At 36.2% G+C, this 27,919-nt stretch overlaps 1 protein-coding gene across 1 annotated transcript in view; it reads right to left on the bottom strand.

Annotated features, from left to right (window-relative positions):
• Positions 1–27,449, bottom strand: part of Drl-2 (Derailed 2) — a 242,716-nt gene extending 215,267 nt beyond the window's left edge. Inside the window, exon 1 of the mRNA XM_067777997.1 lies at positions 26,166–27,449. Within this exon, the coding sequence (XP_067634098.1) occupies positions 26,166–26,283 (118 nt within the window). The 5' untranslated portion in view covers positions 26,284–27,449. The remainder of the gene's footprint in view (positions 1–26,165) is intronic.
• Positions 27,450–27,919: the final 470 nt, after the last annotated feature.

Consider the following 27,919-nt stretch of genomic DNA (forward strand, 5'->3'; position numbering starts at 1 on the left):
CTCTTTTGCATTTGCTTCCTTCTGTCGTCGAGGCAAAATATTTCTTGTGCCAAGATACTTAGTTTTCAATTACCTTGCGTGGCTTAATACCACAATAGTCCTGGAATTCCTTGAACTTATTGAGCTGGGTGAGAAAGATTTAAATATCAACATGCCAAACGAGAAGTAATGCATAGAATTGATTGTATAAGTTTTGAACGTGTTAGGCTCGAAATATCTAGCCGTTATTAATATTATTATAAAAGAAGAGTTTTTTTTTGATTAGTCGGTTATTTCATCAACAATTAACGACAATGTATTTGCCAATACTTTTCTTTTTAATGCCTGGCATAAATTATATCCTAGGTGAAATGTTATTGTTCTGGTACAGTTTATTGACTGAGCAATTTTTTATGGTGAGAGTTCCATTGAAGTAAATTAAAAATTATATGGGGGCTAACGAATGTGTGGCGAATTTTTGGCAATATTGTGAATTTTTACCTGAGTGAAAAATAAAGAAAACTACCAATCGTGGCTACTGCCTAAAAAGGACCATTTTTGGTCCAAATGGACCAAAGTGGCAACCGTGAAAGCGAAGAAAACTACCTTCCAAATTTCTTCACAGACAGTGGTGAGTTTTTCGGTGATGAGAGCGTTACCAGTTGGGCCAGAATCGCGGATAAAAGAACTGGTAACGATTTTCGGTTACATAATGTTCTTGGTACTATTTTACCGGTAACGCTCAGAATCGGGGAATTTATGTCAAACAGAAAGACAAAAACAATTGCCAAATAGTATATTGCCATTGTTTAACATAGTGCAAACACACTAGAGATTCGTCTCTGAGGCCCTAAGTTCAGCCAACAAGAAAACACAATACCTCAATATGCTCCAATAAATAATTGTGGGTTGAAAAGGGATAAAATAAACTAAAACTTTTTTTGTAGGCCAATAACTAAAAGTTCATATTAACTTGACCCTCAACATTAAATATTCCGTACAAATTTGTGAAACTTTCTTAGTGGCCTATGATGCAAGGTCAATGTTCGTCGTCCCCTAAATGAGGAGGCTGTGCCAACTAGACAAAGAAAACAAGCCAATAATTGCTGGCAAATGGATAACGCGTCATTTTGTGGGAAAATAAAAACACTCGCTCACTACAAAGAAGGAGGATTTACAATAAACAGAAATCCATTGCTTCATGTTTGCATTTTATATTATGAGCCTATTTGTGTTTTGGTAGTTTTTTGTTTTGTTTTCTGTTATGCTTTTATTTTTGTTATTATCTGAAGTGGCATAAATATCTGAATTAGGGTGGCAATTTGTTGTTTAGAAAAAGAAAAACGTGTTTGGATTTTCGATCTCACCCCCTATAAAAATATGAGTGGCGCAAAAACGTGTAAATACTAAGTCTTATGCCAATCAATAAAGAAGTTAGAGGTTGAGCAAGGAACTTTAACTTCTGAAAAAGAAAACATTTTAGACATTTCAAGCTTTCACATTTCTTCATCCCAGCAACGTTTACTGCCTTTCGCAGCAATATCTATTTCTTTAATTCCTTGCTTTTTTAACATGACTATAATCTTAGAAATGGGTCCATTTATAACAGAGCTATAGACTATTGGCGTTTTCTTTTCTGGAAAAAACGCTATCCTCATGTTGGACTTTCAGATTTTGACTTCTGAACAAAGTCACTTGGCGCTTTGCAAAAAGACTAAATTTGTAGTCCCCCAGTGGGTAAAGGGGCTTAGAATGCAGCAAGGAAGCATGTCGTATGAAGCGACTAAAATACCAAATTGATTATAGGGGTTGTGTAACGTAACCTTTTCAAGAGGTTGCCAGTGCAATTTATAGCCTTTCCAACCCAATTGTCAACCTCGCCCACCAGTAGCGAATCCTGTTTCCTGTTAACAGCCTAAGTTCTAGCGACACCACATTCCTCATGGATCTAGGGGGTTGGGAGGGCGTTATGACCTAGAAGGTTTCATTTCGTCATGCTAAATCGTTCCCGAGATTGTTGGGCTAGTACCTTGATGGTGCTTGTTACGGGACCATCAACATCGCTAACACTCCAGGGCATTTGGGGAGTATCGTTATTGGTACAATAATAGCAACAACAACAACTTAATTTGTAGGTAACGATACCCGTTTTCTTATTCAGTGCGAAACGTTTTATGAAAGAAACACACAAACTTATGAGAGCGCTGAAAATATCCAACAGAGCAACATTATTTTTAAAAAAGAAAACGCAAAAAAATATACTGAAAATAGCTTTTCCTCATTCATTGTATAGAAGAAAATTCCAACACATGTCCAGAAAAAAATTTTGAACATTAAACAGAAGTCGATAGCGTTTTGAAACTTGCACACCGTTAAAGTCAAATTGAATGAGCTACAAACCTACGTACTCGAAAAATTTCTGAGAATTAATAGTAAACATTTTAAAACTTTGCGTGCAAATGAAATCTTGGTACCTCTTCTGTTGTATAACTTTTTTATTATTTGGCCAATTTTTGTAATTTTAAATATGTTTGAAAGTAAAATCTGTAAAGGTCATTGATAACAGGTAAGATACAGTTCCATCCACAATTAATTTATTATTGTTAGGGATTTAAAGCTTCTTGCGCAACCTCTTTATCTTTTTTGATTGGCCTAAAATTTTGCACATACAAATTCGTAGGCTATTTCAATATTTCTAGGGTGGAGAGTTTGAGAATCGGAACACGGAAAATAAGAGCCACCCTAATGTGCATATGTGTGTGTGTGTAATGCAAAGACATTTGTATAAATGGAGAGTGAAGAAGAAAATACATAAAAACAAGAAAATAAAAAAAAATGAATAAATAAAAGGAAACACGTTAACAAACAGAAATCCGGTCTTGGAAAAACTATTAAAGAACAACAATAACAATCAGAAATTATATCCTTTGGTAAGTGGTTGAGTGATAGCAAATGGGCATAAGACGTCGAAGAAGTATCATTAATCAATTGTGTAGTCACAATGCGCAAGTAAATACATTTACTGATGGTTTGTTTATGGTTTGTGTAATGGCGTATGCATTTCAAGGAACGACTCTCCGCAGGTTATTTTAATATACCACCAGGTGGCACCCGCCGTGGGGTATATGATTTTATGGGAATAACTCTATTCCTGTTGTTTATAGTCAAATCAACTTTTTTCGAGTTTCAACAGTACGCTGATTCTTTTCACAATATATCAATGCTACAACTAATGGCCAATAGAGGAAATGCGCATATTTCTTTCTCAAATCTGCTTCTATAGACAGATGAGCATAATTGTAAATCTCTCTTTATTGTCCGCTTAAAGTGCGAATCGACTGTACATAAATGTTTATGGTAAAGGTTGTTGGCATATTTTTAGGTGCCAATTCCGAGAGGTGGATGATAGACCGATCTATCTCATAAAACCTTATTTATTGAGGATTTTCGCTCTAATTTGGCACTTATGTGTGTACTTTATTTCCGTCAAGTGAACGAGGAGCTTATAATAATTGCAACAAAATGTACCAAAAAATCCGGCGGATGAGGGAAGGTCTTAAGACAAGGGAGATTTTAACAAGTACGTAAATGGCGATCTGGTAACCAACATGCCTAGTGTACTTAAGTGTGAAGGGAATACTTCTCCTCATTCCTAGCTATCGAGGGAGAAGAAGAGCTGGAGTATCGAGCCGATCATAGAAAAGGGATAATGGAAATATCTCGGCTAAAAACTCACAAGGGGTCAGGTAATGACGGAATACACACCGAGCTGTTCAAACACGGAGGCAAAGAGTTGGTAAATAACATGCATCAACTCCAGATTAGAACTTAAGTGTACTCTTCCCAATCCACAAGAAAAGCGGTATCGCAAACCACGCCAGTCACCGCGGAATCAGCCTGCAAAATATCGCAGATATGACGACAGTTCAGCGAATAAAATAAAGACTTCGCTGGTTAGGTCATGTTATGCGACCAAACGTACCTAATCTTGCCTGAAGGGGTAGTGTCGGCCCATTCCTTTTAATATACCTACGGGTACTGTCGGACAAATCCTTTCTCTACTCCTCTTTATATCTTTGTGGCGCTACGAATAGTTATTCTCTTTTTTTGACTACAGGTACTGTCAAACAAGAAATGTTTCTTCTTCTAGGAGGATGAGAGTTTATTATTTTTTAAACTCTCACAATATTTATTTTTTTCCTGCTGCTATGTAGAATAACAAACTAAATATATGAAACGGTATTGCAACATAGGTACGGGGTCAGTGGCGGATCTAGGGGGGATGCTATGGGGGCTAAAGCCCCCCTCCGTTCGAACTAAATCATTACGTGCAAGGTTGAGGTATCATACGTGCGAGTTACGTGCATTTTGCACGTACCGGCATACTGAGCACACACGGTATGGTTTTAAATTTTTTATGCCAAAAATTGTCTACTGTGAATATTTTTACCGAATGCATCTCGCATTTTTTACAGAAATTGAATTAAAGTCACTTTCTTATGGTTAGGAAGCTCTGAAAGTTGAAATAAATGTCATAGAGGGCTCTACTCGTTAAAAACTTAAGAGCATATTGTCAGCCCCATCCTTACTTGTTATAATTCTATTTATATTTTTTAATAATAAAAATTCGTTAAGTAAGCAGTAATTACTTTGTTCTGCCAAATATAAGAAAAAACTTAACGCCGGCACATATGGCTCGTCTTGTCATCGAAACGACTTTCACCACTTTCATCGCTTTCTTCATTTTCGAAGTTTCCTGCTGTTGCTGGCACTTGCTTTTTTATTAAATATTTGATAAAAAAATTCTTTAGTGGCGTTTTATGCAAAATATTTCCTTACCTTTACATTTCTACGTTGCGTAAGTGATGACACTTGATAATCGATTAATGTTTTATTATCAGCTGATTACCAAGCTGCCACATCATCATAACGAAAAAAAATGAATAAAATTTCGATGTAATTTGATACACACATAACAAATTTCACAATCCGAACTGTCCAAATAGATTTGGAGCCAAAAAAGGGCAAACATTTTAAAGAGGGCCAAAAAAGGGCTAGGGCCTATACCCGAATTACAGAGCTACAATTTACTACCCTTTCCTGGACTGCAGGATTTCTTCATTGACGTCAAGGTTCAAAGGTGAAGTTTTGAAAATACTGCTTCTGTAGGGACTGATTCCAGCATACTCTGCAGGAGTAACGATTGAAGAAATTGTACTTGCTGCTAAAGTTTATAAAGAAGATCTCACCAGTCACAATGAGACAGTGCTGAACAATGAGATTTTATTGTGGCATAACCATTGCAAAAGTGATCCATTCAAGAGTGCTCAAACAGCTACTGGTGCCCTGAAAATAATTAAATCACACACTTTTCTTCATTTTTTCCAAACGTGACGACACTGTTGCAAATATTTGCGACTATCCCCGTGACATCAGCGACCGCAGAGCGTTCTTTTTCTGTTCTAAAGCGCTTGAAGACTTATTTGAGAGTCAACATGTCTGAAAATCGACTGACTGGTCTGACACTAGGGAACGTCCACAAAGAAATAGAAACGGACATTAAAGAAATAACCGATCTTTTCTGTAAATCGAAGCCCCGACGACTCGAATCTTTGGATTGGTCGATAGAAGATTGAACCAGAAATAAGTGGGTTTGAAAGAAAAGTTTTTATTACTATTTTTATATGGTTGTTATATCATTATCTCGATTCTGCTGAATAAAAGAAGAACCTCATTTCAGGAAATATTGCTTGTACTTTATTAGTAAGTTATTTAATTTTTTTAATTTTGAAAATCCTCGTTTTGTCATGTCATTTTATATTCTGTATACATTTATTTAACACATCATGGAAAACAAAAACAAAATTTAAAAGTGAAAAAAATCAAGCCAACCTACAATTTTTGCTGAATACCCAGAAATCGGGGCAACATCGGATTGAAGAGACCGCGCTTGCCGGAACTTAAGAAGTTATCCCGGTAAGCACTATGAAGAAATCCGCCACTTAAGAAATCAGAAAAGGAGTATTAAAAGGCGAAAATCGACACTGATGATAGCATAACGCCGAAACCGGTTTGTCTCGAAACCGAATTTGACAAGGGATGACGGAAAATCGTTCCAATATACATAATTTATCCACCCTGTCGGAAAATAAATAAAGCAAAATAAGTATTCAAAGGCTCTTAAAGACATCGATGCATAATCGTCGACTACTATGCCAAAGGATGCTTGGTAAACCCCGTCCTTATAAACAATTACCTTGAACTCGTAGTTGAGGAAAGAAGCCCCGCCAGGGAGACGCGCGTCACTCTAGTTCAACTTTGATCTGAATGCTGTAACTAGTTAAACTCTTACTTAACGAAAATAAACCCCGACATGTTCAATATGTTCCGCCATTACAAGAACGGTCTTTTAAATGTCAATGTGGAACCAACGCCTCTATTACCCTTACCTATCTTTCTTTCTTGGACTCCCGTCGCGAAGCAATCCCACTGTATACAAAAGGGATCAATCGCAGACAACTATTTTACAGATTACTCGCAAGATTTCTAGCATGGAGAGGGTACTTAAGTAAAAGGATGTGCGAAAATGAAAACCACTGCCATCCCTAGTGCAGTGATGCATTTATCAATCTCACTATAAAAAGTGAGTCACCACTGACACACATTTGGTCGATTGACTGATTAATAACCTCAGCTAACGATCGCTTAAATTCACTTTTTCATTCACATACTCACGTACGAAATGTACACACACACAGATACGCATACATAAGCTAGAATGCATTAAAGTAGATACATATACACACGTATATATTTATAAATATTTGATACAAAGTGCAAAGCTTACGAGCAAAATTCACAAATCTTAAATATTGAAAGTGGAAAATACTTGAAATACTTACGAACGAACAAAACAAATTGCAATAAAGTGAAAGCAAATACAAATAACAAAAATTGGGCAAAGGAGCAAATCGAAAATCTGAAGCGGTTAGCAATCAGCAAGTGACCGATTAAGATAAATCAAATAGTTGTTATTGGTATACAAAAAAAAAAAAAAACCATAAAATGGTGAAAATAAAAAATTATAGACACTTGAGAGCTGAATTTATTTAACTACGTGGGAAGCAGCAAATTTATGTGTAAATACTTTTAACAATTCATGAAATTGCATTTAACTTAATACATTGTGTTGCATATGTATGTATGTATGTAGGTGGGTGTGTCAGTATAATATATGTAGTTTAAGCAGCTTTCGAGAGGCTTTAAAGCAATTCGTATTTATAAATAATACTCGAGTGTATGACAAATAATGCTTAAATGAGACGCTTAACTTTGCAGTCATTATTTACCAACCACACCATAACACACACGCACTCACACACACGCAAACCAGCATGCACTCAAAGCAATTATTAAGCATTATTATGTTGGTTTTCCTTGTTTTTTGTTCATTCTCTTTGCTGAGCACAGTGGGAGTGTTTTATATGATGTTGGCTATAAAATGGATAATTATAAAACTTAGTGCCATGCTGGAAAAGCAGTAATTTCAAGTTATAGTTGGCTCAATTTATATGGCCATGGATGATATCATAAATTGGCGCTTAACCGCCTAAGTGATTTAGGCTATTTTATAACAAGCCTCTGTTTCGCGATAACGGCTGATATTTGGAACACCAAGCTAGTATAAGTCTTCCTTCACCTGCCTCTCCCAACTCAAAGGAGGTCTCCCTCTTCCTCTGCTTCCAAACTGAGGTATCGATTGAAATACTTTCTTGACCGGAACCTCTTTTTCCATTCGTACAGCATGACCTAGGCAGTGAAGCTCTGGGCTTTTATTGGCTGTACTATTTTCATATGTGCGTAATGCTTATACAGCTTGTCACTGTTCTCCATCGGCATCATGGACAGGATATAAATCTTCTGGAGAACTTTTCTCTCGAACACCCCAAGAGATGGCTATCTCCACTTCTATTGATATTGTCCATGATTCGGATTCATATATCAGGACAGGTAGGATGAGCGACTTTTAGAACGTAATTTTTATTCGTCGAGCGAGGACCTTGATTTTCAATTGCCTACTCAGTCCAAAGTAGCACTTGTTGGCAAAAGTTTTAACTGTTTGATTTCAAAGCTGTGATTGTTTTCGCTATTTATGCTCGTTTTTAGATAGAAAAGTCCTTTACAGTGACGTAGATTGTGCCATTATGGTTTGTTTGCCTTGTTGTATTTCAAAAGGCTTGGGGAGATCCTTCTCAATCTTTACGGAGCTGGTGGTGTTGTCCAATGTCATTGGCAGAGCCTCGTTATTTATTCATTGGTTATTTACTTAGGCTGTTTTGAAGTCGACAAAATGATGGTGAAGTTCGATACGCGGCGAGTCTTTTCAAGGCTCTGGTACGTCGTAAAGATCTGGTTGATAGTAGGTTAATGACGTTTGAAGAGCTTCAGCCTTTGAGCTTCAGTCTTTTTTAAAGTACGCTGCGTACATAGTTGTATGCGCAAGATTAGGAAGACTGATTGATGCTTTACCCCATCTGCGCCTCCGTGCCTGAACAGCTAGGTTGGTACTTCGTTGTTAATTGGCACCTTGCGTTTATTTAGCCGGAATATTGCCATTCAGATTCAGCACAGTCAGGTGCCGGAAGGGGTTTTTCGTCATCGGTGATAAGGGAATCGGGTTTGTCTTCTCCATTGCTAGTTAACAACGAGGAGAAATGCACCTACATTCAAACTCTATACTTCAGTTCCAGGCCCTCAATTTCATTCCTGCAGAAATCTGTCTTCGGTCTTGAAACCTGCCATAATCTGCCGGACTTTTTGGTATAATTTTCTGGTATTCTTTCTATCAGTCAGTGTCTGATGCTACTTGCGCTCAAGCGTTCTGCCTCAAGTCACTTCCTTCTTAATAGTCGTCTCTCTTCTTTCTTCAAATATACCGCGAAGAATACTCTCACTGAGGCGGTGTGAGAGCCAAGTGGAGTAATCATCAATTTTCTGGTTTGTGAGCAGCGTGCACGTATTTTGGCTGCCACAAGGTAGTGGTCCGAACCGATGGGGTCACGACGTGATCGATTTGGTTTCGCGTTCTTCGATTATTAGATAGCCAGGTAGTTTGAGTATATTTTTATGCTTGAACCTGTTACTGGAAATCACCATGTTACGAGCCGCGGTGGGGTAAATCAGCTCAATCTGTTAGGATATGTTACATCGTGGAGGGAACATTTTTCGATTGTAAGACCCAAGGGCCCTTCCTTGCCCCTTGGCATTAAAGTAGCCTAACTAAGAAGAGATTATTATCGGAAACTTATCAGTGGTTCTTACAGCGATATACAGTTTGAGCTGTAAGCATGTTGTAATTATACGTATTGATATGACTTTATTTCGAAATCGATTAGTTATCAAAGGTTATGAATTTATTATTTATATATACATTAAGTTTAATTGCAAAAAGTTATCAATTTGTTGTCGAAAATTTAGCGATTTTTTATCTGACAGTTGGCAATTTGTTATGGAACATTTATCTATATATGTTATCAAAGAGCTATCGATTTGTAATCGAAAAATTGTCGATTATTTATCGAAACGTTATATAAAAGTTATCTATTTGTTTTTTAAATGTTACCGAAAATTTACCGTAGGAAAGTTGTCAGTATGTTATCGGTTTTTAGGAAAAAGTTATAGATTTGCTATCGAAAACATATAGATTTGTTTTCGAAAAGTTATAGTTTTGTTATAAAAATTTAGATTTGCTATCGAAAAGTTATCGACTACTTAAAAAAAGTGATTTAAAAAAGTTATCGATTTGTTATTGGAGGTACCAATTCGTTATCGAAATGTAATCGATTATATAATTTTTTTGAAAATGTATCGATCTTTGTTCGAAAAGTGATCGACTTGCTATCTAAAAGTTATCGATTTATTATTGAGAAGCTATCGGTCCGTTATTCAAAAGTTATCGATCTGTTGTCGAAAAGTTTCGATTTGTTATCGCAGTCACCATTGATTTGCAATCGATTTGTGATCAGAAAATTAGAAATTTTTTATTGAAAAGTTATCGACTATTTGAAAAAGTTTATTTCAAAAGGAAATCGATTCTTTGTTAAAAAGTTATCGATTTTTTATCGGCATGTTATCGCTTCGTTATCGAAAAGTAATCCATTTTTTATTGAAAATATGTTGATCTTTTATCGAAAAGCTGTCGATTTTTTATTGAAAAGTTATCGATTTGTTATCAAAAAGTTATTTGTTATTGGACCAAGAGCAAATTCAAATCAGCTTCATAAAGGAACTACAGTACCGACGGAAGCTTTTGTGACCTTTCTAAACGTTCTGAGTATTTACTTTCGATATGTTGAAAGTCTAGATAAACTTTCCTTTTTATTTATGACAACGATTTTCCACTGTGCGCCATTCCATTCATTCCCTCAATCTCAATAAACAAAAGTAAAATCGATTTTCATTTAACGAATAAACATTGTTATGCCACTTGGCTTACTTATATTGTTGACAGTGAACAAAACAACAACACTAACAGCAGCTGCAGCAACAACGAGCATTGCCTACGAAAAATTACAGACAACAAAAATCACACACACGAATGAAAAGCTAGATATAAATAATAACAACAGTCAATGTAAAGAAATATAAGAAAATTAATAAAAGCTAGGGAGCGCAGTACATAAATTTAAGATGAAGAGCCACAGTGTGGGAAAGAACGATAAAGGAACGGCAAATGTTAACCGCAATTTGGCGAGTGACGTGACGTTGGCAACTTCACTTATTATATCAAAACCCTCCCTTTTTCCCCACTGAAGAGAGCATTGCTATCGTTTGTATGTTTTTTGGTTCGAAAAAATATTAATGACATATTTCGATGGTTTGGTAGTTGCAATGCATCGCTTACCAAAACGCAATCGCCGTCATCATTTGCGGTAAACTCGTACAGCAACAAAAGCTGAAAGGTAATCCATATTCTTGAATGTTGGTAGCAATGCCGCGCGATGTGAAGCTATGATCGCGACCTTGTCCATGTGCTCGCTAAGCTAAGTCGTTAGCACAAGACGAAGAAAGCGTGCCACAATCGTTAATGTTTTAAGCAAAATTTATGTCTAGAATTATTGAAAGACAGACACATGAATGTATCCCAGCTAGTATTTATGTCTGAATTGTAGGAATGTGTATAGCTGCAAAGACTTCTCGTACGTGCGAGCTCAAAACGAAACTTCGTGCCTTCGAACGGTAGTACCACGGTCAAGTATATTATTTGGAAAATTCTGGTCTCATTTGGATATTTTATGGCACGTAGGAGCAGCAATGGTTTAAAGAATTATATTTAGATTTTTGCCTACGATATGGTGGAATACGGATTGTAAGCGTAAATGTAATCAGTACACTGTAGCGTTATGTGGGAACAATGTACTAAGAAAGTTGATATGAACGAAATCGCAAATCGAGGCAAGCCAAAGCAATGTAAGAAGAAAAGAAAAGAAAAGAATAGAAAAGAAAAGAAAAGAAAAGAAAAGAAAAGAAAAGAAAAGAAAAGAAAAGAAATCAAAAAGAAAAACAAAGCAAACAAAAAAAAGCGTTCCGTTATCGAAGTGCTAACGGTTTGCTATAGATGAGTTATCGGTTTGTTTTCGAAGGGTTATGGGGAAGTTAGTCACTTCTTATCGATGAGTGATCGCCTTGTTATACAAACGTTTGTTATCGACGAATTACAGACGGGTTATCAAGCTGCTATCGAAGTGTTATAAATTTGACGTGACATATATGTTTTACGTCGACTCTTAATGGCATCTACAAAGAATTTACAAGGCAGATCAGTTTTCTCTGAGAAGCTTTTCAAATCACTTCCTTGTGTGACCTCGCTTGGAAACACTTTTTTCTAATTAAAACAACCTGTCTATAAATTTTTGATGTTGGTTTAACTGGGAGTTGAACTCAGGATATTCGGTGTTGTAGACGAAGCACACTACCACCACACCACGGCGGCTGCCGGTTATCAGTGATTTACCGACTTTTTTTTTATCCACGATCGATAGAACCTATCATGTTATAGATCTATTATCGAAAAGTCAATGGTGCGTTAACAAAAATGTATCGATTTGCTGTCGAAAACTTACCGATTTGTTATCGTTAAGCTATCGACTTGGTATCAAAAAAATTATCGAATTGTTATAAAAAAGTTATTGATTTGCTTTCGAAAAGTTATCTATTATTTCTTTAAAAGTTATGATTTATTTATCAAAAAGTTATCGATTTTATAAAAAAGGTATCGATTTGCTATCGCAAGGTTATCGGTTGGTTATTGGGGTGTTATCAATTTTTTATCGGCGAGTAAACGATAAAAAAGTAAATAGACATCGATACAATTTAAATATAAAATAGATTACACATCTGTCAATACGAAACCGAAGAGTAACGAAAAGTTAGCTTATGAATGAGCAATATTAATTCTCTTTCAAAAATAAGCCTATAATTAAACAATAACTTGTCGGTAACGGTTGTTACCAATAAGAAGGCGATGAAGCTCTTCTCAAAAATCCCGAAATTATTTGTTTCTGACCAAGTTCCCTCTGTTGTGGTTTAACTTTTACACCTGGGTGAGCATATTTTTTCTTCATTTTAGCATGCGCCTTTTTCTTCTTCCCTTTCAGATTCGTTTCCATACTAATTCTTGTTTTTATTTTGCCTTTGTCCTCGTCTTTTCCCTCACTTTTGTTGTGGGCTATTCTTGCCTTTGAAACCCTCTTTGCCTTTTTTGTGTTACTGCTCGCTAATATCTCATTTTTCTCTTCGTCTTCAGCGTCGCCTATGTCTTCACCATTACATTTTTGTCTTTCATTGCACTGGACTCTTACTGATATGGATAGTACTTTTCTGGACTGCACTACCACCTTTTTGCATTAGCACGATTGTCTCGGGAATATTTTTTTTTTTTTTTACTTTTCATGCTTCCGGATCTAGGCTTTAAATCCCCTTCTAAGAAAAAGATTAGTATCGCAGGAATATTTTTAAACCTTCACTCCACTGAGATACCTTTGCATTGATCTTCGTATTTGCCATCATTTTAAATTCACTTTTATCTTTCTCTTGATCACCTTTTACCTATTTGCCTGCGTGCTTCTCTTTGATTCTTGTTTCTGCCTCCACCTTTTTATCTGTCTTAGTTTTCTTATTAGTCTACGGATTCCTCTTTCGCTTCGTCAAGTATCTCAACTTTCGTTACGCATATTTCGAAAATTGCAAATTCGAAGTAAAAAGTTCTAGATTCTTTCAATATATTTTTGCAGAGTTATAGGCTGAATGATTAGCTCGAAAGAGGTGATAAGTGCAGACCCGATTTTCGTTGTTGTGACTATAAACTAAACAAAACCAATTAAGAATGCGACCATCTTCGGCTGTGCGGAAGACCTCATAGAAAGATGGTAATCCTCACACTAAGTTTGACGTTTCTTTTTGTCTGCATGAATTAATTATGTGAACTATATATGAACCCTATGAACGTAGTATTTGATGAAATTTTAATATCCTTTATATTTAAATGGGCCAGAAATGACGGAAAACTACAAAAGCGACCGATCTCTTTTGGGACAACAATATGTATGTGCTATATACGAGAGCACATGGTCCAATTTTTCTCTGATTAATTGAGGAAGATATGATAAAAATCTTCTTTTATTAACAATTTTTGTTGTTATATCGGCCTACTGATTTTAAGATCGCGGGTTCGAATAGAGCTCAAGGCCTAACAATAATTTTTTATCATTATTATTTTATTGACAATTTTTATTGGTTATAGCAGCGGCGCCTAAACGTTGCCGATGAAGGAATTTAGCAGTTCCCGAAATGGATCTATACAACGAGCTTTGGAAGTTGTCTAAGATTTTTTCTTTCTTCTATTCTAATTTAAAAATTTTTTCAATTAAGAAAAAATTTATCATAACAATAATAATGATAAAAAATTATTGTTAGGCCTTGAGCTCGATTCGAACCCGCGATCTTAAAATCAGTAGGCCGATATAACAACAAAAATTGTTAATACATCCCAGAGCACGGGGAAAAAAGTGTCAATAAAATATGACACTATGGCAGCATTGCCAACAAACAAGTCCAATTTTCACAGCCATTCTGCAACAGATGTCGCAGTGTTGTGAATATCAATTGGCACGAAACAGAATAGAAGTAGGATTAATGAAGACAAACAAAAAACCGCTGTGATGGCTGAATGGTTATCGCAGCGGCGCCTAAACGTTGCCGATGAAGGAATTTAGCAGTTCCCGAAATGGATCTATACAACGAGCTTTGGCAGTTGTCTAAAATTTTTTCTTTCTTCTATTCTAATTTAAAAATTTTTTCAATTAAGAAAAAATTTATCATAACAATAATAATGATAAAAAATTATTGTTAGGCCTTGAGCTCGATTCGAACCCGCGATCTTAAAGTCAGTAGGCCGATATAACAACAAAAATTGTTAATACATCCCAGAGCACGGGGAAAAAAGTGTTAATAAAATATGACACTATGGCAGCATTGCCAACAAACAAGTCCAATTTTCACAGCCATTCTGCAACAGATGTCGCAGTTTTGTGAATATCAATTGGCACGAAACAGAATAGAAGTAGGATTAATGAAGACAAACAAAAAACCGCTGTGATGGCTGAATGGTTATAGCAGCGGCGCCTAAACGTTGCCGATGAAGGAATTTAGCAGTTCCCGAAATGGATCTATACAACGAGCTTTGGCAGTTGTCTAAAATTTTTTCTTTCTTCTATTCTAATTTAAAAATTTTTTCAATTAAGAAAAAATTTATCATAACAATAATAATGATAAAAAATTATTGTTAGGCCTTGAGCTCGATTCGAACCCGCGATCTTAAAATCAGTAGGCCGATATAACAACAAAAATTGTTAATACATCCCAGAGCACGGGGAAAAAAGTGTTAATAAAATATGACACTATGGCAGCATTGCCAACAAACAAGTCCAATTTTCACAGCCATTCTGCAACAGATGTCGCAGTGTTGTGAATATCAATTGGCACGAAACAGAATAGAAGTAGGATTAATGAAGACAAACAAAAAACCGCTGTGATGGCTGAATGGTTATAGCAGCGGCGCCTAAACGTTGCCGATGAAGGAATTTAGCAGTTCCCGAAATGGATCTATACAACGAGCTTTGGTAGTTGTCTAAAATTTTTTCTTTCTTCTATTCTAATTTAAAAATTTTTTCAATTAAGAAAAAATTTATCATAACAATAATAATGATAAAAAATTATTGTTAGGCCTTGAGCTCGATTCGAACCCGCGATCTTAAAATCAGTAGGCCGATATAACAACAAAAATTGTTAATACATCCCAGAGCACGGGGAAAAAAGTGTCAATAAAATATGACACTATGGCAGCATTGCCAACAAACAAGTCCAATTTTCACAGCCATTCTGCAACAGATGTCGCAGTGTTGTGAATATCAATCGGCACGAAACAGAATAAAAGTAGAATTAATGAAGACAAACAAAAAACCGCTGTGATGGCTGAATGGTTATAGCAGCGGCGCCTAAACGTTGCCGATGAAGGAATTTAGCAGTTCCCGAAATGGATCTATACAACGAGCTTTGGCAGTTGTCTAAAATTTTTTCTTTCTTCTATTCTAATTTAAAAATTTTTTCAATTAAGAAAAAATTTATCATAACAATAATAATGATAAAAAATTATTGTTAGGCCTTGAGCTCGATTCGAACCCGCAATCTTCTTTTATGAAAAATCGTTTGTATGGAGTATATATGCTATAGTGGTGCGATTCGTTCGGTTCAAAAAAATTTTAATCGCACACCTAAATATACATGCTCTCCAAATTTCATCACGATATCTCAAAAACTGAGGGACTAGTTTGCGTGCAAACAGACAGATGGGCGTGGCTAAATCAAACTAAGTTGATAATTTTGGTATACTTATTGGTGGCTTTATCTCTTCACCTTTAAGGACTTGCAATTTTGAGATTCGTGACAAACTTAATATTCCATTTCATTGTCATGAAAGTTATAGTAATGTATAAGTCTGCATGAACCTTCATTCACATAACGTAGAAGACGCACACTAACACATACCTACTCGGCTATTCATGCACAGATTTAAGCATTTTATTACAAAAAGAAATCCTATCAAACTTAATCTGTTTTGAAGTTTTTCTTTATTAACCTTTTATCTGAATTTATGGAACAACACAAAAATCTGCATATAAAATGTTACGTATACGCCATGGTAGGCGGGCGGCTGGAACATTTGCTGCTGCAGCCAACGCAAACATTTCTCAAATTTCCATGAAATGAATAAATGAATATTTATTAACAAAACAAAATTTCGAATGCAGAGTAGTTACAAGAGACAAGCACAAAAAATTACAATAAAATTAAATGAAAACTACAAAATCTTCACATATTATGGTTATAGACAAAAAGCTTTTATATTCAAGAAGTGATCGATCAGTCTGAGTGGATGAGTTTGGTTAACTAGAGATGACATAAAAATTTGAATTTCAATTAAATTTATATATATTTTTTTATAAAAAATAGATGCAAATATGCAAATTTAAACAACATATAGAATTTTTTGTTCAATTTTAGGTAAACGTTGTTGTTTTTATTGAGGACGTACGCTTTAATAGTGTTGCAGAAAGTTTGATTTCTTACAAAAAGCTATTTTTATACTCAGTTGAGCAGAGCTCACAGAGTATATTAACTTTGATTGGATAACGGTTGGTTGTACAGATATAAAGGAATCGAGATAGATATAGACTTCCATATATCAAAATCATCAGTATCGAAAAAAATTCGATTGAGCCATGTCCGTCCGTCCGTCCGTCCGCCCGTTAACACGATAACTTGAGTAAATTTTGAGGTATCTTGATGAAATTTGGTTTGTAGGTTCCTGAGCACTCATCTCAGATCGCTGTTTAAAATGAACGATATAGGACTATAACCACGCCCACTTTTTCGATATCAAAAATTTCGAAAAATCGAAAAAGTGCGATAATTCATTACCAAATGCGGATAAATCGATGAAACTTGGTAGGTCAGTTGAACTTATGACGCAGAATAGAAAACTAGTAAAATTTTGGAGAATGGGCGTGGCACCGCTCACTTTTAAAAGAAGGTAATTTAGAAGTTCTGCAAGCTGTAATTTGGCAGTCGTTGAAGATATCATGATGAAATTTGGCAGGAACGTTACTCTTATTACTGTATGTATGCTTAGTAAAAATTAGCAACATCGGAGAACGACCACGCCCACTTAAAAAAAATTTTTTTTTTTAAAGTCAAATTTAAAAAAAAAATTAATATCTTTACAGTATATAACTAAATTATGTCAACATTCAACTCCAGTAATGATATGGTGCAGCAAAATACAAAAATAAAATAAATTTTCAAAATGGGCGTGGCTCCGCCCTTTTTCATTTAATTTGACTAGGATACTTTTAATGCCATATGTCGAACAAAACATTACCAATCTTTGTGAAATTTGGTAGAGGCTTAGACTCTAGGACGATAACTGTTTTCTGTGAAAAAGGGCGAAATCGATTGAAGCCACGCCCAGTTTTTATACACAGTCTGCCGTGTGTCCATCTGCTCGGCCGTTAACAAAAATCGCTACATCTTTACTAAACTCAGTTCACGTACTTATCTGAACTCACTTTATATTGGTGTAAAAAATGGGCGAAATCCGACTATGACCACGCCCACTTTTTCGATATCGAAAATTACTAAAAATGAAAAAAATTCCATAATAATATACCAAATACGAAAAAAGGGATGAAACATGGTAATTGTATTGGTCTATTGACGCAAAATATAACTTTAGAAAAAAATTTTGTAAAATGGGTGTGACACCTACCATATTAAGTAGAAGAATATGAAAAAGTTTTGCAGGGCGAAATCAAGAGCCCTTGGAATCTTGGCAGGAATACTGTTCGTGGCATTGCATATATAAATAAATTAGCGGTACCCGACAGATGATGTTCTGGGTCACCCTGGTCCACATTTTGGTCGATATCTCGAAAACGCTTTCACATATACAACTACCACCACTCCCTTTTAAAACTCTCATTAATACCTTTAATTTGATACCCATATCGTACAAACACATTATAGAGTCACCCCTGGTCCACCTTTATTGCTATATATCGAAAAGGCGTCCACCTATACACTCAGAGAAAAAATCGTTCTAAAACGAACGAAATAAGTTCAAAATTAAGAACATTCGTTGACAAAAGTCTGTTAAGTAAGTTTTTTCTTAACTTGTGACCGATGGGCTTGTTTTAAGAACAGTTTTTCCAAGCACACCGTTCGTATTTTATGACCACTTTGGTATTGATGTGCGAACCTTCTGTGCTCATTTCAAGCACTACTTTGTCTTGATTTAGGATTTTTCGTTCTCACGCTTCGAGAACGATTTCGGCCGATTTAACATTTTTCGGTCTCAATTTAAGAACGGTTCGTGCTTGATTTTTGGTGGGAGGGAAAGTATTTTTTTAAATATATTTATTTAATTTTTATTAATAATAATATTTTTGTCATAAATAGAGAATATTTACAACAAAAAAATTGTTATTAAAATTCAAAAGTTTAAGAAAAAATGCATAATAAGCATTTTCTCTTACATTTCTCTTATTGAGAAATTATTCTTATTTAAAGATGTAATCTGCATATATACTTAAAACATTTCATAACAAGTTTGAGAATTACCTGTGGATATGTGAATGGAACTGAACGAAAAATAAGAGTTAAAAAAATAGAACAAAAAAAATTGTTTTAAAAAATTCAGAGTTTGGCGGTGATCAAACTCGCGCAACACGATCGCAAGCGCAACATCATAGCCGCTGGGCCACTACAACTGCTTGATAGCTGGTGCCAAATGGTGTATTTAACATTGTAGTGCACACGAATTGTACGGTTTTTTTTTTCTTGGGCTTGGTTTAAGAACATCGTTCTCATTAATAGAACATTTGTTCATATTTTAAGACCGGCCGTTCTTTTTTCAAGAAAATGGTGTCAGTTCAAGAACAAGGTTGTTGTTTTAAGAACAGGTCGTTCGTTTTTCAAGAACAAAAAAGTAAGAACATAAAAAGCTTGAGTTGAGTCCGGTAGTGCTGGATTTTAGAACGGCGTTTTTCTCTGAGTGTAGAACTAAGGTCCACTCCTTTTTAAAATACTCATTATCACCTTTCGGTTGATACCCATATCGTACAAACAAATTCTAGAGTCACCCCTGGTCCACCTTTATGGCGATATCTCGAAAAGGCGTCCACCTATAGAACTAGGGCCAACTCCTTTTTGTAATACTCAGTAACACTTTTCGTTTGATACCCATATTGCACAAACGCATTCTAGAGTCACCCCTGGTCCACCTTTATGGCGATATCTCGAAAAGGCGTCCACTTATAGATTTAAGGCCCACTCCCTTTTAAAATACTCAGTAACACTTTTCGTTTGGTACCCATATTGCACAAACGCATTCTAGAGTCACCCCTGGTCCACGTTTATGGCGATATCTCGAAAAGGCGTCCACTTATAGATTTAAGGCCCACTCCCTTTTAAAATACTCACTAACACCTTTCGGTTGATACCCGTATCGCACAAATAAATTCTAGAGTCACCCCTGGTCCACCTTTATGGCGATATCTCGAAAAGGCGTCCACCTATAGAACTAAGGCCCACTCCTTTTTGAAAAACTCAGTAACACTTTTCGCAGAGTCACCCCTGGTCCACGTTTATGGCGATATCTCGAAAAGGCGTCCACTTATAGATTTAAGGCCCACTCCCTTTTAAAATACTCATTAACATCTTTCATTTGATACTCATATCGTACAAAAAAATTCTAGAGTTATCCCTTGTCCACCTTTATTGCTATATCTCGAAAAGGCGTCGAGAACTAAGGCCCACTCCTTTTTAAAATACTCACTAACACCTTTCGGTTGATACCCGTATCGTACAAACAAATTCTAGAGTCACCCCTAGTCCACCTTTATGGCGATATCTCGAAAAGGCGTCCACCTATAGAACTAAGGCCTACGCCCTTTTAAAATACTCCTTAACACCTTTCATATGATACCCATATCGTACAAACAAATTCTAAAGTCAGCCCGGGTCCACTGTTATGGCGATATCCCTAAATGGCGTCCATCTATAGAACTATGGTCCACTCCCTCTTAAAACACTCTTCAATACCTTCCATTTGATACACATGTTATACAAACACATTCCAGGGTTACCCTAGGTTCATTTTCCTACATGGTAATTTTCCCTTATTTTGTCTCCATAGCTCTCAACTGAGTATGTTCGGTTACACCCGAACTTAGCCTTCCTTACTTGTTTAGTTTGTGAGAGCCACCAAAGTGGGCTTTACTCGACGGAAAACCTTTATAGAAAAATTATATGATATGCCAGTTAGCAGTTAGAGAAAAAAAAACCTATAAAATGCTCCCAGTTAGTAGTAAATCGTTATTACAAAATACAAAGCCAGAGGAGAAATGCCCATCCATTGGGGTTTTTAATCCTCTTTGTAATTTTTTTTAAACTGTTTTATTTAGCTTGACTTGACAGGACGTTGTGAACGAATTTTGTAATTAAAATTTAAGTAACTTCGCGAAAAGCTACAAGCTTGAAACTTGGAATATAGTTCAGAACCCGATGATAATGCAATAATAAGAAACAAAACTCCGATAGGTGGCGCATGGATCAAAATATTTAAAAAAATCGAATTTGTGGTCCGATTTAGCTTATATTTGGAACAAGTATTAGATACAGTCCGATAGAAGCGACATCAAAATACTTTGGAGTTCGAGGAGGGACAAGCATATTTGGCCCGAGTCGAGAAAAGTCTTTGGAAGAATTTGACGCGTCCAAGGCTTTTATTTAATTGTATGATTAACGCCCTAGATTAATGAGGAGTGTGATGACTAGCGTCTAGGACCTTTTTGAGGATAATTTACAATCTATAGAATTTTTGGTGGCTTGCATTTCATTATATTTAAAATTTTCCTTGCCATTTTCGTCCAAAGCAAACATTTGAAAAGATAAATTCAAGAAATACAATTTTTCGCATGCTTATATTATTGCAGAGTTTTTTATAGATCATCCTTCGCAGACTACGCGCATGCCGGCTTCAGCATTCCATTAAAGAGTTAGTATTAAGGAGGAAACTTTTGAAACCCTAGTTCAACGGACAGAGCCAATATTAAACAAGTAAGGAAGGCTAAGTTCGGGTGTAACCGAACATTACATACTCAGTTGTGAGCTATGGAGACAAAATAAGGGAAAATCACCTCGTAGTAAAATGAACCTAAGGTAACCCTGTAATGTGTTTGTATGAAAAGGGTTTCAAATGGAAGATATTAAAGAATATTTTAAGAGCCATAGTTCTATAGATGGACGCCATTTAGGTATATCGCCATAACGGTGGACCAGGGCTGACTCTAGAATTTGTTTGTACGATATGGGTCTCAAATGAAAGGTGTTAATGAGTATTTTAAAAGAGAGTGGGCCTTAGTTCTATGGGTGGACGCCTTTTCGAGATATAGCCATAAACGTGGACCAGGGGTGACTCTAGAATTTGTTTGTACGATATGGATATCAACTGTAAGGTGTTAGTGAGTATTTTAAAAGGGAGTGGGCCTAAGTTTTATAGGTGGACGCCTTTTCGAGATATCGCCATAAAGGAGGACCAGGGGTGACTATAGAATTTGTTTGTACGATATGGGTATCAACTGTAAGGTGTTAGTGAGTATTTTAAAAGGGAGTGGCCCTAAGTTTTATAGGTGGACACCTTTTCGAGATATCGCCATAAAGGTGGACCAGGGGTGACTCTAGAATTTGTTTGTACGATATGGGTATCAAATGAAAGGGGTTAATGGGTATTTTAAAAGAGAGTGGGCCTTAGTTCTATGGGTGGACGCCTTTTCGAGTATCGCCATAAAGGTGGACCAGGGGTGACTCTATAGTTTGTTTGTAAGACATGGGTATCAAATGAAAGGTTTTAATGAGTATTTTAAAAGGGAGTGGTGGTAGTTTATGTGAAGGAGTTGTCGAGATATCGATCAAAATGTGGACCAGGGTGACCCAGAACAACACCTGTCGGGTACCGCTAATTTATTTATATATGCAATGCCACGAACAGTATTCCTGCCAAGATTCCAAGGGCTTTTGATTTCGCCCTGCAAAACTTTTTCATTTTCATCTACTTAATATGGTAAGTGTCACACCCATTTTACAAAATTTTTTTCTAAAGTTATATTTTGCGTCATTAGACCAATCCAATTACCATGTTTCATCCCTATTTTCGTATTTGGTATATTATTATGGCATTTTTTTCATTTTTTGTAATTTTCGATATCGAAAAAGTGGTCGTGGTCATAGTCGGATATCGGCCATTTTTTACACCAATATAAAGTGAGTTCAGATAAGTATGTGGACTGACTTTGGTAAAGATATATGGATTTTTGCTCAAGTTATCGTGTTAACGGCCGAGCGGAAGGACAGACGGTCGGCTGTGTATAAAAACTGGGCGTGGCTTCAACCGATTTCGCCCTTTTTCACAGAAAGCAGCTATCGTCCTAGAATCTAAGCCTCTACTGAATTTCACATGGATTGGTAATGTTTTGTTCGACATATGGCATAAATGTATCCTAGACAAATTAAATGAAAAAGGGCGGATTTGAAAATTTCTTTTATTTTTGTATTTTGTTGCACCATATCATTACTGGAGTTGAATTTTGACATAATTTACTTATATACTGTAAAGATATCAACTTTTCTTTTAAAATTTGACTTTAAATATTTTTTTTGTAAAAGTGGGCGTGGTCGTTCTCCGATTTTGTTAATTTTTATTAAGCATACATATAGTAATAAGAGATACGTTCGTGCCAAATTTCATCATGATATCTTCAACGACTGCCAAATTACAGCTTGCAAAACTTCTAAATTACCTTCTTACCTACCAAGTTTCATCGCTTAATCCGTATTTGGTAATGAATTATCGCACTTTTTCGATTTTTCGAAATTTTCGATATCGAAAAAGTGGGCGTGGTTATAGTCCGATATCGTTCATTTTAAATAGCAATCTGAGATGAGTGCCCAGGAACCTACATACCAAATTTCATCAATATACCTCAAAATGTACTCAAGTTATCGTGTTAACGGACAGACGGACGGACGGACGGACATGGCTCAATCGAATTTTTTTTCGATACTGATGATTTTAATATATGGAAGTCTATATCTATCTCGATTCCTTTATACCTGTACAACCCACCGTTATCCAATGAAAGTTAATATACTCTGTAAGCTCTGCTCAACTTAGTGTAAAAACTGGAACAACCCAAAGAAATAGCCACTAAATAAGAAATTGTAAGGAAACCACTAACTTTCTATCAAAAACGCTTATGACAGCGAACAACAAAACTTGTCCCAAAGAAAATTCGGAAGAAAAGCAAAGCCGTCACGATGGAGCAAGGAGTTGAGTCATGTTAAAGAAACGGCAGTGAAAATGTTTATGCCGGCAAAGGTTGCGGAAAGCGAAACCTGCAGGGACGAATATAGGGATCTGTTGAGGACCTACGAGCACTAAGCCCACAGTGTGAATAGAGCCTCGTGGAAAAAATTCTGTGCGGATATCGAGTGCTACAACGAAACAGCGCTGTTGAGAAAAGTATAGGAATAATATAGTCGAGGGACTGATAAAGAAATAGAACGATGTATGGTCACGTAGTAGTGAGGAGTCCTCTGAAACGCTTTTCTATGCACATTTTTCAAGAGAAGATGGTGCAGGAGAGCCAGCTGGCAACACTTATATTCGATCGCGGAGCGGTTAATGCCAGACTTGGTGAATGATACAAAGATCGTATGGGTGGTGAAAACTTTTGCAAAGTTTAATTCGTCGGGCTCAGATAGTATATTACCTGTCATGCAACACATTTCGAGTAGAGCGATCAATGAATTGATTAACGATAACGATTGACGTTTGCATAAGACTTATTCATGTATCCAACTCTTAGAGAACTGCTCGTTTCGTTTTCCAACCAAAGGGGAAAAAATAATTTGCAGACCCATTTCTGCTCAAAAACTTTGAGAGGCTAAAAATTGTGTATATAAATTCCACCACGGATGAAATTTTATTTTTTTTATATAATATGCGTAAACCAAAGGCAAATCGGTGGATACGGTACTCCATAGGATGAATATGAATGTACAGAAAGACTTGGAATGTAAGAATTACTGGACAATATGTCCAAACCGGTGACCATGGATAGACTTAACTTTATTGAAGTACGCCGATAATGAACCAATTGTGCAATCGGTTCGATGAGGGACCCGTCAAAATGGATGACGTTGCAGGTGTCATGCCTTCAGTGCCAACCATTTTGCTGTTTGATGGATAAGGCGCTTTGGGATATTCATACTTGTGCGTTTAATACCAGGTGTGATCTACCGGAGCAGTTTTGCCCAAACTATCTAGGTATCATTGTAGATAATAAGTTGTCCTGGAAGCTCAACGTGGAAGAGATGGAGGAGGCCTCGACGTCACTTTATACATGGGAATGAATGCTGGGGTGTACGTGGGTCTAAACGGACTCTATCTCTCATGGGATGTATACACTACCCAGATGCCTATCTGAGCTTCGACGGGGTTTACAAATCCACAGTAGAGGTGGAAGGATCTTATGTGGTGAAAGAAGCAAGGGTGTGGTATACTGTACTGATCTGGAATTAAGCAGATCCAGATAATTATGTGTTTTTCAGGTGGAAGTAGCAGCCGTAACTGAAGCAGTAGAAATACTGGAGAAAAAAAGCTTAAACTACAGCCGTGCCAATTTTTGCGTTGACAGCCATGCAGCAATTAAGGCTATAATCTTTCATAGCACAAAATCTTAAAGTGTGTTAGAGTGTAAGAAATCCCTGAAAATAATCAGGTATGTTAGAAATTTATGAATGTATTGGGTTCCTGAGCATATGGGAATAGACGGGAATGGAAAAGCGGCTTAGCTAGCTCTACAGGGCGCATCACTAGAAGCTTGTACCGTAGACTTGTCATTAAGACTAGGCGAGTTTAAGAGAAACCGAGAGCTGCACATGATCGATTAAGTGATAAAGGCGTAGACCAAGTGCGGGGCTGAGAAGATCATGTGTAGGTCTTACTAACAAGGTTACTCTAAATATTAAAAAGATAGGATTGTAGATTCATGACGGGTTTTCTGACTGAATTTCTTTTTTGCGTCAGATGCTTGTTGCACGTTCCGGTAATAAGCACCATTAAGGTACTAGCGCGACCATCTCGGGAATGATTTGCTATGACCACATAAAACCTTCTAGGCCATACAGCCCTCCCACCCCTTACATCCATGAGGAATTTGGGTTTGTCAGTGCCATGGCTGTTACAGAAAGAGGATTCGCTTTGGGTAGGTGAGGTTGACAATTGAGTTGGAGAAGCTATATATTGCGCAATCCTTTGAAAGCGTTTGCGCCACACAACCCCTTGAATCAATTTGGTATTTTAGTCGCCTATTACGACAGGCATACCTGCCGCGGGTATATTTTAAGCCCCCTAACATGCAAAACAAATTGCTAGGAAGTGTAAAACTCAAGCTATAAGGAGGTATAAAGCTACAAGATCAGAAGCAGCAAATGGCTTGGTCCTAGAAAGCTTCTAGTATTTGCCAAGGGGACGAAGTAATTTTATAATATAGGTCGTGGTTTTTGATAGGGTTTTCAGTTTGGTCGTTCAACGAAATTCTGGTAACGCTATGGACTCATGCACTCCATATATGGTCGTCCAGTTCCACCTAACCTAACCTGAGTTTGGGGCCCTGGTACCTAAAGTCTACATGGAAAGTGTTGGTCTAGATTTTAAAAATATAGCTAAAATTTATTGAATATATATTATTCTGAATTGTTTGATATATTTTTTCACTGTTCAAAGTTTTTAAATTTCCTAATTTCAAAAATTGAAATTTTAAAATTTTAGTTGTGGTCCATTTCAAGTTTTAGTATTTTAAAAAATTTAAAAATCTCAAATTTAAACTTTTTTAAAGAATTAAATTTTTTTAGAAAATTCATTTTAATTTCCACTTTAAAAACAATGTTTTGTACTTTTCCTGTTCACAAAAAATATCTGTAAATTTTTGTTTACAATCTCTACTCACCCATCAATTTGATAACTTCTCGATGACTAATGAAGACATTCAGGTAACCATTGGCGAGTAGCGGAAACCAGCCGACCAGCACACACCAGCAAACACTCAACCAAAATTTCGTTGCCATTTCGTTGCTTGTTGTTATTATAGTGACTAAGATGAATTTAGCCTTAGCAACAAAAATTCTCTGTTTGATTTGGTGAACTCAATCACAGATGATTGCCGTGCAGACGAAGGAAGTTGATATGGGGAAAAAAGGATATTTTAGATGAATCGTACTTTCAAAGTCAATTTTAAAAGCGACTAAAGAAGAGTGAACCAATAAAATTTGAAGAGAATTACAAATTGGACTTTTATGCGTAGACTTTTGATGTAAATTTTTTAGTTGATTTTTATTTTTTGGTAATCTTTTTTTGTTGTTTGCTTTGCTGCTTTTATTGTTGTTGATGTTTTGCGCTATTTGCTGTTGGCGTTGTTTCTTATTTTTTTTGGTTGCATCAGCAAGAAAAAATCGCTTAAACTGAGTTCACTGACTGAAGTGTAAAAAAATCAAAAATTACAACAATAATCTTAGGCAAGAGACAACTGACACTGCTGAGTGTCAATTCTGATTTCAATGCGCACGTATTGCCCAAGGACTAGTATGATTTGATTCTTTAGGGCCATAGTTTTTTTTAAATTGTTTCTATTTTACTTTTCGTTTTATTTGCTTATTTCGTTGCATTCATTGTTGTTGGTGTTGAAAATTTTTCTGGTTGATATTTCGTGATTGTGTTGGTCGTGTTGACCACCAGCGCCAGTTTCACCAAAAGCGCCACGCAATCAACAGCCAGTCACATATGTTTGTATGTAAAGATCTGATTGCAATGATTCTCGTTTTTTGTTACACTTTTTTCTTCATTTGCTCCTCAAAGTATGTAATGCCTGTGGCTGTGTCTGTGGCGTTGACGACGACAACGATGAGGGCGACGACGTTAGCAATGCGGTTTGTGTTGGGCTCAGTGTTGTTTTACTGGTAATTTGAAATCGTTTTTGTTGTTGTTGTTCTCTTTACTGTGTTATTCGCTGTTGCTATTGTTGTTATTGTTGCCGCCACAGCTGTGCATTGACAAGTGTTGAACACATTTTGATACTTGTTGTAGTCGTTACAACAATTTTGTTGGTTTTGTTGTAAATTTCTTTACTGTTTTTGTTGCTTTTTATATTTATCTGCCTGTTGTATACCGTAGAATATTTGGCAAAGCAATAGTCGTCAGCTGCCATTTTTCTGTCGGCGGCCTAGATAGCATTGCAAAGCCAAATAACTTTGGTTGATTGTTTATGCATGTGTTCGAAGGATGCGAATGTGTATGTGTGTGATCAGGTCGTTGTGGGTGATATTTGTTCGGCGTGCTTTTTATTGCTTTTATTCCTTGCTCTTGTCGTTTCCACAGTGAATACTGACATTGATTTTTCTATGTTCGCAAAAGTGGCTTTCCTCTTTGACATACAACTTTTTCATGAATTTGCTATGTCGTTCATAGACTGTTTCTTATTTTCACATTCGGCTCAGATATGTTTTATAACCGAGTTACATTTTATATGCTACATATGGTCACAAAATACTTCATCAGCACTTACTCTTGTGGGGTGTCTTCGGTTGAACTCTTTGGTTTATTTTATTTTTGCACGACACTTTCTGTAACGAAAAAATGCAGAGGAAATTAGATTAGAAAATGAAAATAAGATATTAAAAAAAAAGGATTTAAAAAAGCAGCTCCATA

The sequence above is a fragment of the Eurosta solidaginis genome, chromosome 3, assembly GCF_040869045.1.
Source record: "Eurosta solidaginis isolate ZX-2024a chromosome 3, ASM4086904v1, whole genome shotgun sequence".
Classification (NCBI taxonomy): Eukaryota; Metazoa; Arthropoda; class Insecta; order Diptera; family Tephritidae; genus Eurosta; species Eurosta solidaginis.